Here is a 15,985-nt window from a genome sequence, read left to right on the forward strand (position 1 = left end):
TCTTGGTAACCATTTCCGCACTGGAATTTTTCCTCTTGTGACTAAGCACCAAGTCAAATTCAATTTTTCCTTCCTCTTGTCTTCTCTGTAGGGAGAAAGAACTAAGCTCCTGGGCCGGAGCCATCCTACACATCCGCTGTTCCTTACGCAGTCCTCTTCTTTTAACTGAGGTTGAGTCTATTTCTTCATTCTGCGCGTGTCCTGATTTCATAGGCTTGTTGTAAAAACTCTCTGGTCAGTCAGTCCTCCAAATAGAGAAGGGGAGGCTCAGAGGAGACGAGAGTAGATTGTACATGCTAATGGGAGCTGAGAAGTTGCCCCTGATTAACTACACCTCAGGTGATGCATATAGGTGGCCCACCGAAGACCATGTGCAACTGCATTATAGAAGCCAAGGTCACAGAGCCATTTTACCACTAAGGTGTTTTGAGAGGGTCAGATAACATTTGGGAAATGGTGTGTGTAAAAACATGTAAAGTGTTAAGTGGGAAACAGGTGTTAATTACCATTATTATGACTGTGAGAAGTTTTTTGTCTTAACTATATTTAATAACATGCAAAATTCAAAAAATAATAAAACTTTGAAAGATCTTATTGTAAAAAGACACAAGAGGTATATAATGAAACAATGGGTCTAAGTAATGATCACGAATGGCAGCTACGACCACAGGTAAAAAGCTGAGGGAGAACTTTATACTAGTTGGATCGGTGTGACAAATCTTAAACTCACTGATAAAAATTAATATCAAAAAGAGAGATAACCAGCCCTGGCCAGGTGGCCCAGTTGGTTGGAGCATTGTCCCCTACATCAAAAGGTTGTAGTTTGATACCTGGTCAGGGCACATACCTAGGTTGTAGGTTCAATTCCTGGTTGGGATGGGTACAGAAGACAAACGATCAATGTTTTTCTCTCTCCCTTCCTCTCTCTAAAAAGCATTAAGCATATCCTTGGGTGAGGATTAAAAAGAGAGAGAGATAGCCAGATATATATGTCTTCTGATGAAAGCATATAACCCCATTTATTCATTTATGATGACAAATTAAATCTGAATCTAATCAAGACTGTAAACCTAACTCTGGTTTTTAGAAAATGCTGGGGACAGAGGTACACTAAAATGTCAAACAAACCATAAGATGGAATCAGCCAGATCCAGAATCTGACTATAGTTATAAGACAAATGATTTGGTTTCTTCAACAAACAAATTCCAAGATAAGAGAAAGAGGGAGAATTACAATTTTTTAACTATTTAAGAAGAATGTATAAAATGTATTGTCTAGCCCTAGCTAGTTTGGCTCAGTGGATAGAGCATTGGCCTGTGAACTGAAGGGTACCAAGTTTGTTTCTGGTCAAAAGCATAGATCATCGGAAAACACAGATATTTACATACATTATGATTCATAACAGTACAAAATTACAGTTATGAAGTAGCAACAAAAATATTTTATGGTTGGGGGTCACCACAACATGAGGAACTGTATTAAAGGGTCATTAGTCAACAGAGCCAAATATCAACAGTACAACGATTGAAATTTCTTTTGAGAGCCAAATTTTTTAAACTTAGACTTCTTCTAACGCCACTTCTTCAAAATAAACTCACCCAGGCCGTAGTATTTTGTGGAAGAGCCACACTCAAGGGGCCAAAAAGCCGCATGTGGCTCATGAGCAGCAGTTTGCTGACCATGGGGCTATAGCATTGGGGGAGAGGGGGGGATTAGGCCTTATATATTAGCAATGCAAATAGAAATGTTTACACATGAAATGATATATTTGTTTAGTTTCAAAAATTTAGTGTGGCAGGGGAGTAGGGCATATAGATGAAACAAAACTGGTTATGAGTCACTAATTAGTGAAATCAGGTGATGTGCACATGAGATTTTATTATAACATTCTATTTTTATATGTGTCACTTTTCCTATAATGGAAAATATTTAGGAGGAAAGCGGAAACAAAATGCACCAATTGAAAACAGTGTCTGAAGCTGAAACTATTATTACTCCGAAATTGAAGATAGGTAATCCAGCGAAGTTTCATTTTGTGTGTATAAAATGAAAATACATTGCAAATGTGCTCTTAAAAAAGACAGCGTCAGAACCACTGGGGATTTATTAATTTTTGTTTTTTTCTTGTTCAATTTGGGAATTAAAACTTAAAAAAAAAAAAAGACTATGTAAATTATTGTTATTAACAACTGTTCACTGAACATATGCTAAGCGGTAAACTTGCATTTTGCCATATATATTTGTGGAATTTTGGCTATAGTATAAAACCAGCTGGGTATACCAGGAGACCAAGCAATTATAAATCCGTGCAGTATAACACAGTATGTAACAAAACTAGCTAGCTACCCTCTAGAGATTTTTACTTCCCGTCCAGAGAATATGGTTTTAGCGGATGCAAATGTTCAGGCCCGGAGTACATCTCCCAGCACAAGGTGGACTGGAGTCCGTGACTAGTTCTCACCAGATAACACTGGACTGAGGTGGTCAAGAAGCAGATGTGCCGCCTCAGCTCCTTCTCCAACTCCCATGGCCTGGACAACTCTGGGAGCTCTGTGTTAAAGATGGCAGAGTCTCTAACACCCTGAGTCCCTAAATGGCTGCAAAAAGTACCGCCACCATCATTGCCAACACACCAATACTTATACACCGTTATCAATGAACAACCAATATCCGTGTATGATGTTAAGCCAGTGATATTTAGGGTTTTATCTGTATAGGGGCTAGTATCATTGGCTAATTGGGATGCTGCCATGGATACTCAGGGTTGAGAAAAATCAGAAAATGTTTCATGGAAAAGGTGGAACTTGAGCTGGGTTTGCATGATAATCTGTGTGGACGTGGCTAAATGGAGAGGGGTTGGGTGGGTGAGATACTAGAATAAGGAACCAGCACAGGAAACACAACAGACATTCGTATACAACTAGGGGACGGTGAAACCATTCTGATGAGCAGGTGAAGGTTGGGGAGAGTGGGAAATAAGGATGAAGAGGCAGCATGGGAATCAGAGGATTGAGATCCTTGAAATTTTAGGACCTGGTTCAATGGAAACCACTGAAGTTTCTGGAATACAAGGATGTCTGATAAAAGATCTACATTAGGGGAATTAGTGGGACAAGAATGCAAAATGGACCAAAGAGAAAGGGATTAGTCTGAGTGACATCCAGTTTTGATATCAAAATCATCTTAAAGCACAAATCCACAGGCCTTGACAACAGAGAAACAAACATGAAACGAAAGGTTATTCAATCCAATCTGAATCTAGTCCTAACTCTCAAAATTGTCAGTTCTATTTTTTAAGGCATATTATTTAATCTTACTGAGAGTTTTTCTTCCTTTGTAGAATGAGGGGATAGAATCAGTGAGACTTTGTGAATTATTTGAATACTTATATTCAAAATGGTTGCAACAGAAAAATAAACACATTGACCTCCATTTTAATATCTATCAAAACAGTAATCAAGCCCTAGCTGGTCTGGCTCAGTGGATAGAATGTCAGCTTGCAGACTGAAGGTTCCTGGGTTTGATTCTGGTCAAGGGCACATGCCTGGGTTTCGGGCTTGGTCCCAGTGGGGGCATGCAGGAGGCAGCTAATCAATGATTCTCCCTCATCATTGATGTTTCTATCTCTCTCCCTCTACCTTCCTCTCTGAAATCAATAAAAATATATTTTTAAAAAATAGTAATCAAGATAAATATGACTGGAGGTTCCATTTGAAAAACAAAGGGTGCTCTCTTCAACAGCACATATACTAACATTGGAACAATACAGAGAAGATTAGCATGGCCCCTGTGCAAGGATGACACGCACATTGGTGAAGCGTTCCGTATTTTTTTTGGAAACAGCCTAAATGCCCATCAGCAGATGAGTGGATTAGAAAATTGTGGTACAATTATACAATGGACTACCATGCTGCTGTAAAAAAAAGAAGGAATTCTTACTATTTGCAGCAGCATGGATGGATCTGGAGAGCATTGTGTTAAGTGAAATAAGCCAGGCAATGAAAGATAAATACCATAGGATCTCACTCATTTATGGATAATAAAGAACATTACAAACTGTTAAATAAAAATAGACAGAGGCAAAGAATCATGGAACACACTGTCAAACTACATCGGGAAGGTAGGAGAGGGTTGGCAGCTGGGGGAGGGGGAGGGGGAGGGAGAGTAAGAGATCAACTGAAGGACTTGTATGCATGCATATAAGCACAACCAACAGACACAAGACACTGGGGATGGGGGGATGAGGGCAAGTGCCAGGGAGGAGGGGGAAGGGAGTGGGGGGGAGGAGACATATGTACTACTATTTGTAATACCTTGAACAACAAAATTTAATTTAATTTTTTTTAAAAGAAAAGAAAACAAAGAGAAGGGCAGAAAAACTCAGTAGAGAGAAGCAATGTTGTTGCGGGAAAGAAGTGTTATATTGCAATGGAGAGATGATGTTTCGGGGACTGAAAATAAAGATGCCACCATTAGTGGGACACACACCTGTCCATAATGAAGTATTTGTCTCAAAATAGATTTTCTTTGAGCCTTAAACCTAAATTCTGTTGTGTCCCTGAGGATATCACAGGATGACCTACTTTCATTTGTTAATCCCAGTCCTAAATGCTAATCTTTTACTTTGCCTGTTAAAGGATAGCTTAAATTAGGATGGATTGAAGAACTAGACATACATTAATATATCTTTGATGGCCCTGACCTAGCAGAGCATGAGAAGCATCTGGAGTATGAAATCAATGCAGAGTGGTGCTCAGAAGGGATTTTATTTTAAATTGCAAATGCAACATTGATTTGGGTTTCTGTTCTGCAGATTCTTTCAATTCCACAAAGAAGAAAGCCGCTTGTAATATTGAGCCACTCTTGTCTGCAGTCTGTAAACATAAAGAATCTTAAGTCAATGGTCTTAATCAATTTAGCACATTTCCATCCCTTTTTCAAGATGCAAATTCAATATCCTGCCACTGCAACCTTGCCTGCAGTCTTAATTTGCAATGTTTTAAAGGATAATGCTGGAATCTCACCTAGTTAACCTCATTTGAATGCAAGTACTTTAAGAACACATTTACTTAGGAATTAAATTGTTTTTCTGTTACATGAATTGTCAAGATATATATATATATATATATATATATATATATATATATGAAAAAAGTTATATATATATATATATATATATATATATATATATATATATATATATATATATATATATGAAATAAGGTTCTGCAAAAGAATCATTCATCTAGAAGAGCCCTGGACATGACATTCTGGAAAAATAATTTACTGTACTTGCCAATTTAACACATAAATATAACTTGCCTTCCACGGGTTTGCTGGGCTGGGTTGGCCATGCATGGTGACGGTGACAGTGAGCGGTGAGCAGGAGCCAGCCTGGGGAGCGTGAGGTAGCTGGGTCTGCTGGTGAGCGGCTCAGAGGTCCTGTGGGCATACGGGCTCACTGTAGGCACTTCCGCCCACTGTGTAGTATCAGTAGCCACGGTACCACAGACTTCAAATACCTGGGAGCCAAGCAAATGGCTTCCTCCCACTCCTAGTCTTAGGGTCGGTCTTAGAAAGAATTACTGAGCTACTTGGTATGGGCACAGAGGAGGTACAGGACCCAAAAGGAATAAGAAAGGGTACTGTTTCATGCATATATTTATCTCACTTTACCCTCACAACTACTTTAATAGTTACTATTATTACCTTTTTTTTGCACAAATAAGGAAATTGAATGTCAGAGAAGTTAATTTGTCTAAAGCCACCGGCTAGTCTGTGATCAAACCTGGACTTAAAACTGAGACTGTAAAACCCTGAGTCTAACCATCACACACAGAAATGGATCTTAAAGTGATATATGAGTGCCCAGGGAAGCTTCCCAGTGGAATTAGAGCTGGAAACAGGCAGTAAAGGTTGCAAGGATTGGATGAACAGAGAGAAAAGGCAAGACCTGTCCAGAGGGAAGAGCAGAAGAGAAAGGACAGAAGCAGGAACGCCTGTTCCTGGAACAGTGAGGGAAGGAGCCTGTTTGGAATAATAATGTAGGATTTTTGCACTTGGAAACACATTCATATCCATCTTTTTTTATTTTATTTTTTAAATTATTATCTGTGTACATATCTTACCATTGCATATCCATCTTATAGATCCTCAGAACAGATCTTTTAATAAGGGAAAAGTTATTATAATCCCTCTTTGCATATATACAGGAATAAAAGCTCAAAAAGATAAGTGACGCCTCCATCACATACCCCTCCCACCACAGGGCCTTTGTACACATTGCGCCTTCTGCCCTGGAAAGTACTTCCTCTCCTCTCCCCACCGATCAGCTCAGGTTAACCTTGACTTCCCAAGAGAGCCTTCACTGACTCCTGCCCTCGTCAAATCCTTCCCTAGTGTTTACCTCATTGAGCTATGTGCTTCTCCTTTGCAGGATTTATCATATTTATTCTACTTGTTAGTGGAAATATATGCAAAAAGATTAAATCACTGGATGAACAAATCGATAGGACCAGCTTTGCCTAGGAAAAGGATCATACATTTTCCACATAATTATACTGTGTATAAAAGGTACAATTGAAAGATCTGAGGCTATTTCACCTGGGAATGAGAAACTTTAGGAGAGGAGACCCGACAGCTGTCTTCAAGTGTCTGAAGAACTACCATGTTGAAGGATTAGACATGTTCTGCATAGCTCCAGAGGGCAGAACAAAGACAGACGGGGTGACTGTCTAGGGAAGCAGATTTCATTTCAGCATCAGGAAGTGGAATATGTAGCAATGAGACCTGCCCAAATTTGAACGGGGCTGGCTTTTCAGGAGGTGAGTGTTCAAACAAAGGCCCAGGAACACCTGTCAGGCTGTTGTAGCGGAAATTCCTGTTCTGGATGGGAAATATTTAGCTACTTCATATGCTTCTCTAGCTCTGGCAGGGACTTGAAAGCAAAATTGAATTTTGTTTGAACCGACCTCAAAAAGAGAGAGCTGCAATGAATAATTGTTCTTTCGGTGCCCTATTAGCATGGGACCCTTTAAGAAATGCATCTGCATCTGTGGGTGGCCACTTCAGTGCCCTCACTGAGGTCTTTAAGAGCTAGCATTCCAACAGCAGTTAGGGATGTGCAGCTGCCACTGTGACTAAACAGCAGGGAACACTCCAGTGGACAAGGGATGGTTCCAGGGTCAGTCCCCTCTTCCAAGCAGACTCTCCCTGTCCCCCACCCTCGGGCCACATACACACAAACACTTTTCTACGCTGGAAGCTCCCGCCGATGCGCTGACAGATCTTGTTCCAAACTATTACTGGAAGCTGCCCTTTTCCCAGCTACTTAGGCAGCCCCTTGTGTGAGCACCACTTTACAGCAATGCTTCCCTTCATGCAAACATTCAGATCATGAAAGAGACATTGGGAGAGAAGAAAACTAAAAATAATACATTTTTAATACATTCATTTTTATCTTAGATTCACACACACACACACACACACACACACACACACAACTCTTAGAAAATTACGTGGAGGCTGAAAACTAGGAATTCTGAGTTAGAAATTGATGTCTAAGGATGCTAGTAGACAAACAGGTGAGCTTGCAGATCTGTGATTTTATTTTCAGCAGGCACAGGCCTGGACCAACAAGGGCATCTTTAGAGAAATGCAATCTGAGTATCAAAGAACCAGTTTGCAAATTTTGGAATTCAACCCATTTGTGGACAAATTCACATATTGCAATGTTAAGATTACAAGTTGTATAATAATTACTCACTTATATTTCAAACCACAGTGCCCATTTTGTTTAAGAGATATCTGGTAATCTGATCATTAAATATTTATTAAATGCCTATTATGTGCTAAGCACTATGGTAAGCACTGATTATAAGGGGGTAAACAAAATGGATATGATCTCTGATGTTGCAGGTTTATAATCTAACTTAGAAAATAAATTGTAAACGCCAATTTTATACATAACACAAATTGTGACAATATAAAGGGAGAGACTCCTAAAACCATGGTAGGCTTTTCTGAGGAAGAGACATTTCACTGAGAAATTAGGAATAAGTGAAAATTGACCTTGTGAGGGGTTAGAGAAAGGACATTCCTGGCAAAAGGCATGTCCTCAAGCTCCATAATAGAAAATCATTTCATTCCTTCAAGAAATGGGAAGAGAGCCAATATGAGCAAAGAAGAAAACCCTCATGATGACACTGAGAAGATTGCAAGGGCACAGCTTGCAGAGCCTTGAAGATTGAAGGTTGCTCTAAATACAGTGGAAAGCCCAGCTGGCTTGGCTTAGTGGTTGAGCGTTGACCTATGAACCAGAAGGTCATAGTTCGATTCCCGGTCAGGGCATATGGCCAAGTTGCGGCCAAGTTGCTAGGGCAGGAGGCAGCCAGCCAATGATTCTCTCTCATCATTGATGTTTCTATCTCTCTCTCTGAAATCAATAAAAATATATTTTTAAAAATAAAGTCAATTAGAAGCCCAAAAAGCTGGGAATGATGTAATTCACATTTTAAAATTGATTATTCGAAAGGTCAGATGTGGAAAATGGATTAGGTGGAGGCAAAAATCATGTCTCTTTCTATATAAACTCCCCATTCACAAAAATGACAGCTTCCAATTTATAAAAATATTAATGTAGCATTTTAGAGTTATTTTTTAAGTAATTGTAAAACTTTAACATCCCACACATGTTGTTTGTTTGTTTTTTTACTAACCAACTCTCTCCCAAGGAAACATACTACTCCTAAATGAATCAAAACTGAAATCTTTTCTATTCAGGCAATATAAATTCTCACTAACTAGTACATTGAAAATGAAGACAAATTACCTTTTCCAAGACAGAGGAAGAAATAAAGACAAATGCCTTTTCATGTAATGTTGCATTCAGAACATTATCTCTATTTTACAATCAGGGGAAACTATGCACGTCACTGAGGATGCTGAGACAGAATTAGACATTCTCCATGAGCGACTATTTCTATTTTTGTTACCCAGTACTATTTCTTTCTGTGGAGCATGTAGGAGCCGGCAGCCCGTCCTCTTCATCATTCTCATCAAAGTTAAGTGTAGATTGCCAGCAAAATCAAGTATGTGTAACTGGGTAACACAATAATACGTACTTTGAAAAACAATGTGCTCTTCTATTACTGCCGTAAAAACAGGACCCATGGCATGGTTCCTTCAGGTCAGGAGGGGGAGGAAATTAGTGCATCTTAAAGAAGGACTACAGTGGCTCACCCCCCAGTGTTTTGCATCCATCGGTTATGCTTATATGCATGCATACAAGTCCTTCGGTTGATCTCTTGTCTCCCCCACCTCTCCCTAACCTTCCCGCTGTAATTGACGGTCTGTTTGATGCTTTACTGCCTCTGTATCTATCTTTTTGGCTTATTATCCACAAATGAGTGAGATCATGTGGTATTTTTCTTTATCTCATGTTTTATTAACATTTCTTCTACAGTGGCTTTAGAGTTGTTACAATTTGCTCAAGCATTCTTTTAAACCTTTTAATATATTTGAATATCAGAATAAGTAATTAATATCCAAAAGAGTATACTTGTTTTTCTCATTATCAACCTTTTACTTCCTGGTGACTTAATAGATATGATATTGATTATGGTGATAATGTGAAAATTATATCCAGCTGAATCTTGGGACAACATACCTAAGAATATAAGCATGTATTTATTTAGATATATGTGTTTATTTATTTACATATATGTCCCCTAAATTTTTAATTTGTATGTATATATATAATGGACACAAAAATGACTTCTATTGAATATAAAACCCTATAAAATAGAATTTTAAAATCCTTTTCATTTAGTAGTTAAATATTTTAATCAGGTTTATCTCTTCATAAACTCAATATATATTCATATAATGTTAAATATTCTTAATACTTTTCTCAAAATAATGTATTATAAATAATAAAAATAATCTCCCAGGCATTGTCACTCAAACTGTAGGACACTATATCAATTCTATCCTTAGTGAATACCATTTTAAAAATATTTTTGGTTGTTTATAGAAATCACAATCCTTCAGAATATAAATCATTCAAAACAACCAGTAAATATTCTGAATTCCTTTCTGAACTGTCATATCATTAACTTAGTTTAGCCAAGATAAAACAATTTGAAAAATGAATGTACATCACAGTGTATCTCTCTCCTGATTCAATTAATGTAATACTATTTTGTACTTCCTCCATTCAAAGCACCGTCAGGAAGTTCTCTTTCCAAACAAACAAAAAAGTACAGCGTTAAAATTAAAATAAGTACTCGTAGATAGCAACATCATTTTTACAAAATTATAAAAATATGTCAAATTTGTCAAATTCTATTTAAAACACTTTAAATATATTTTGGAAGAAGGGAATAAGTGAATGGGTTCTATTAAGCTCAAACGCTTCAGGAAACCACGAGACAATCTTTTATGGCCCAACCCAGCTACCCATCATAGAGATGGGATGAAATGCCATGACTAGGAGACTGAAACAATGAAACTTTGTGACCAGCTACCAGAATACAGAAAACTCAGAGACACACGCATGGCCTGGGAGCCAGTGTTCAACACAGAACCACTAGTCAAGAGTCAGGAGAACCATTGTGAGGTAAGGAGCACACACATACAGTTCAAAACAAGTCTTGAGTCACATAGAAAACAGAGTCCAAAGCAAGGCACAAAATCAAGAATTAAAACAAGAATTCCAAATCATGCATATGGAGCACACACTGTCCCGCCCTTTGGTCATTTGAGTAGATCTAGTTCCAGCAAGAATAGTGTGTGTCCTCGTGTGTAGGATATAAAACTGAAACTCGTGGGCCCAGACAACAGCATGGTGGTTACCAGAGGGGAATGGGTGGGGTTAGGCATGGAGGGGCCCTGATATATGGTGATAGAAGACTGACTTTGGGTGGTGGGCAAACAAAGCAATAACACCGATTTTGTATCATGGAAATCTACACTTGAAACCTATATAATCCTATTAACCAATGTTACACCAATAAATTTAATTAAATTGATAAATTAAATGTTTAATAAAAGAATAGCATGTGTTACCTGCAGGTGAATCAGTCCCAGCCAGCCATTCCTTCCACCACAGTGGCCTCCCAGATACTGGGGAGTAAGCATGCCAGTCATTTTTCCCACTATCCATCAGTTGGGACTTCAGAAGGAAAGTCAGACTGGTTACAGACTAAATAAAGAACTTGTATTTTCTTTTCATGTCTGAGTTGCAGTGTGAGTTAAATTTCCACCCTGCTACATTAGCAATTGGCTGGGCTTCAAGCAGAATTAAAGGGCAAAGCAAGTCTGAAATTAAGCATGGGAATGTTCAGCTAGCCAGAGCTAAGAGATAAAATTAAATGGAAAAATACGCACAAACAAACAAACAAACACCACACACCATTCTTCTTTTTCACAGCTTTGTTCACATGTAATTCACATACTGTACAATTCACCCCATTAAAGTGTATAATCCAATGGTTTATAAAATATTTAGATTTGTACATTCACCACCACAATCAATTTTAGAACATTTTTATTACCTCAAAAAGAAACTACTCCCCTTAGCCATCAATCTAGCAACCACTAATCTACTTTCTGTCTTTATAGATTTGCCTATCTGAACATTTCATAGAAATAGACTCATACAATAAGTTTTTTGTAACTAGTTTCTTTCACTTAGCATGTTTTCAATGTTCATCCATGTTGTAGCATGTATCAGCACTTCATTCCTTTTAATTGTTAAATAATATTCCCTTTTACGGACATGGCAGATTTTACTTATTCATTCGTCAGCTAATGGACATTTAAATTATTTCCACTTTTTGGCTTTTATGAATAATATTACAATAAATATTCATGTATAAGCTCTTGTGTGGACATATGTTTTTACTTCTCTTGAGTATATACTTAGGAGTGAACTTGCTGAATTATACGGTAATTTTATGTTTAACTATTTGAAGAACTGCCAAACTGTTTTCCAAAGTGGTTATATCATTTTCCATTCCCACCAGCAGTGTAGGAATGGGATATGCATTCCAATTTCTCCACATTCTTGCCAATAGTTGTTATTATCACTCTTTTTTATTATTTAACATCCCACTCTATTTGAAAATCTCAAACAGACCCTCTAGATCTTTGGATCTGGAAATTGAACCAGTACCCTGGTTAGAGAAGCCTATTTACAAAATGCAAAATCCTGAGCACAGACATGCCTATCGAACAAGAAGGAAAGAAAAGACCAGAGTTGTTTGGATATGTGTGGGGATATGTGGGGGTGGGGGCTGAGGGAAGGTGACCATATGAAATCGCCAATAGTCAACCATTTTTTGGCCTACAAAAATAGTACATTCAGTCCTAACCAGTTTGGCTCAGTGGATAGAGTGCCAGCCTGCCTCCTGCACACTCCCCACTGGGGATGTGCCCCCAACCAAGGTACATGCCCTTAACAGGAATCAAACCTGGGACCTTTCAGTCCACAAGCCAACGTTTTATCCACTGAGCCAAACCAGTTTCGGTGCCTGACACATATTTTAAACAGTAAGCCATTTATCTAAGAATAATTTACTATTAGAATTTGTTATCAGTAAATTAAGTCAACTTTTAAGCTAATTAAAGAAGTAAAGGTGGAAAGACAAAACACTGAGCAAGAACTATACCCAAAACATTCCACAGAGCTGGTCCTGTGAAGTAACCACCGCAGCTGCCAAGCACTGACCCTATGGCTTGTACTCAGATGCTGGACACTGCACACTGCCATGGTACAGCTGTCTCTGCTGTCACTGGAAACCGGATGCAGCTGCCATCGCCACCATCCCCTGGCCAGAATGGATTCTGCGTCATTCCTGCTGCTTTGAGTCACCAGCTCCTGAATCAAAGTCTAGAGAGGATGCATCTGCCTGGCTGCACCCAGTCCCCAGTTCCCAGATGTCAGGGAGGTTGAGAAAAGAGCATTGAGTGTTTTTATTACATTGAAAAGGCAGATTCTACTTTACAAGACAGAGGATTCAGCACTTAGAGAGCAAAATTATACACAGGCAGTAAAATATATATATATATATAAATGGTTCTTTTATGGCTTAAAAATACAGGTTTAACCTAAATAGATAGTTACATGCAAAGAAAAAAGGACTAAAAATATATACATATATATATATATATATATATATATATATATATATATACACACACACACACACACACACATATATATATATATATATATATATATATATATATATATATATATATATAAAAGTATTAATGATTGTGAATTGACCATTACGATTGACTTGAATTTTTTATCTCCTCTGTGACTTTCCAAATCTTCTATGGCATGGGAAAGACCTATTCTCTTTTAAAGCAAGACTGGGCAATATCAGATCTCTATTTTGAAGAAGAATTGAGTTTTTCTCAGTAGTGGCCATGGAACGGGAAGTGAAAAGCTAGGCTCAGGTGGTCATTGTTATCCTAGAGCAGGCCCTTGCTACTCAAAGTGTGGTCAACAGACAGCAACATCAGCTGGATTCAGAGGCATTTAGAAATGCAAAATTTCAGACCCCAGCTCCAATACTGAAAGCAAAGATATTCCATCAAGAGATATTCTAGAAGTATAAGAAGCAAGGCTTGACAACAATATGAAAAAAAAGTCATGAACTTTGGAAGCATTTCCAAACTTGAAAGAAAGCAGGATCATTAACAATAATGAATTACTAAAACAGGATCCAGTTTTAATGGAAAAAGTTAAATTTGGTTTTAAACATATAAGGTTTGAGAGCTGGAAAAATGGACAGATGGATATGCTCAGCCGGGGAAATGAAAAACTGGTAGCCAATAAGAAATGTCAAGATTTGGTTTACAAATTTAGTAAGCTAAGGAATGGAGATAATGGAAGCCATAAGAACATGCAGACCAAGAGAAGAGATCCAAACAATATTTTTTAATAAGACCTGTCTGCTGGAAAAAGGAGGGAAAGAGAAATCAGACAATAGGTGGCCACTACTAAGATCCTCAGGAGACTATAGTGTCAAAGAAAGCAAAGAACAGATGTTTCATTATTATTCAATTCTTTCCTCCTTTCATGCCAAACTAGGAATAGTTTACACGATTATACTTGCACTAAACAGGATAGTGATGAATTAATGGAGATCTTAATTCTTAAGACATAGAATGACTAAAATATTTGGAGCAGGGTGGAAGAGGAGAACACTGTAACTTGGATGTTATAGCAACAACATCCAAGGTCTCATCATCAGAAGGTATTCACAGTTTTGTGGCTTTTTAAAAAGTGGTGATGAAAACTTTGCAATTTTCACAGTGTTGCAAATCAAATAAGACCTGATTTGTTTTTGTTTCATTCATTCAACAAACATTTGCTGAGCACTTCTATGAGCCAGCCACTCTTCTGGATGTTGACAAAACAGTTATAAAACAAAGCCCTTTGCCCTTCTGGGGCTCACATTCTGGAGAGGGAGACAGATAACAAACAGAAGAAATAAGTCAACCTTTTATGTTAGATGTTGATAATTATTACGGAAGGAAGGAATAAAGGGGTGGTTGTAATCTTACGGTAAAGGTGGTGATAGGGAAGATACCATGGGGAAGATGAATAGACCTAAGGGAGGAGAAGCCACTCCATTCCATGCAGATGTTGGAAGGAAGCACATTTCAGGAGAAGGCGGAAGTGGACATGGTGTGGTCAAGGAGACCAATGTGGCTGGACTGAGGGAGTGAAGGGGTGAGCAGGAAGATAGGACTAAGGAGTAAAGGCCATCAGAAGTTTTTAAGCATGTAAGTGACATTATCTGTCTTGGATTTTAACAGAATCATTCTGGCTGCTCTTTTAAGAACAAATGGTAATAGGACAACCAGATAGGTGGCTATTGTAAATATCTAGGCAAAAATAATGTTGATGTGGACCAGGTACCTTTAACAGTTTTATCTCTTTTCAGATAGCTACCTTTTTTGTTTTTCTTCCTGTATAGCATACTAAAGTGGGATGGGAGGAGGGGGAGGGAGATTGTGTGTATACCAGGGAAAGGAATGCAGAATTCTCAACTCTTCTGGTTAAATAGTTCTATGTATTTTCACATTTATCTTCAGCCACACAGAAAAAAAAAAAAAAAAAAAAAGTAAGCAATGTAACCTAAAATTTTAGACTTAATTTAAACATGATTAAATAGTTAAATATTCTTAGTTGTTACAGCTTCAAGAAACTGTTTTTTAACAAACTAAAAATCAGTATCATCACCACGTCAATAAATTTGTATTTGAGCCAAGTAACAATAAATGTGTCATTTGTTTTAAAGACATAAGCAATATTTTCAAAAAAGAGAGTCACTAAATAATGACTGATTCTGAAAGGTTCTATTTTAAGCCTTCCACTCCTTCAATGCTAAAATTAAAACAAAAATGAAAGTGTAATCTAGAGAGTACACACAGAGGTCTAAGTCACATCAGGACATGTAACTTGCTTTTTCTATGGAACCAACACCAAAGGCTCCATTTATTTGCTAAAGATTAAAAGGATAAAATGATTATTTGTTATTCCTAAATACAGAGGCAGGATTCCAAGATGGTGGCAGATTAAGTGGAAGCTACACTGGCATTCTCCAGGCCCAAACTGGAATTACAACTAAAATATAGAAAAATCATCTGAATAACCAACTGAAGACTAGCTGGAGAGAACCCTTATCACCAAAGACATAAAGAGGAGACAACTTCCAGACTGGTAGGAAGTGTGGAGGTGTGAGAGAGCTGGCTGGCCTCCCACAAATACTCAAAAAATTTATATAGAACCAAAAATGATCATGAGTAGCCGAAGCAATCTTGAGAAAGAAGAACAAAGTAGGAGAAATTACAATACCAGAAATCAAATAATACTACAAAGCCATTGTAATCAAAACAGACTGGTACTGGCACAAGAACAGGCATATGGGTCAGTGGAACAGAACAGAGAACTCAGAAATTGAC

General features: G+C 37.9%; 1 protein-coding gene and 1 long non-coding RNA gene across 2 annotated transcripts in view; both read right to left on the reverse strand.

The window, feature by feature from the left end:
• GSAP (gamma-secretase activating protein) overlaps window positions 1-11,172 on the reverse strand; it is a 93,814-nt gene extending 82,642 nt beyond the window's left edge. The window contains exon 1 of the mRNA XM_084897815.1: window positions 11,069-11,172. Coding sequence (XP_084753941.1) covers window positions 11,069-11,165 — 97 coding nt within the window. The 5' untranslated portion in view covers window positions 11,166-11,172. The remainder of the gene's footprint in view (window positions 1-11,068) is intronic.
• LOC311629599 lies at window positions 4,750-8,844 on the reverse strand. Its single transcript, XR_014796228.1, has 3 exons — window positions 8,832-8,844; window positions 5,324-5,443; window positions 4,750-4,875 (listed from the first exon to the last, which is right to left on the reverse strand). It is a non-coding gene; the product is annotated as an uncharacterized lncRNA (long non-coding RNA).
• Window positions 11,173-15,985: the final 4,813 nt, after the last annotated feature.

The sequence above is a fragment of the Pipistrellus hanaki genome (genome assembly GCF_964339955.1).
Source record: "Pipistrellus hanaki genome assembly, chromosome: 10".
In the NCBI taxonomy this organism is placed as follows: domain Eukaryota; kingdom Metazoa; phylum Chordata; class Mammalia; order Chiroptera; family Vespertilionidae; genus Pipistrellus; species Pipistrellus hanaki.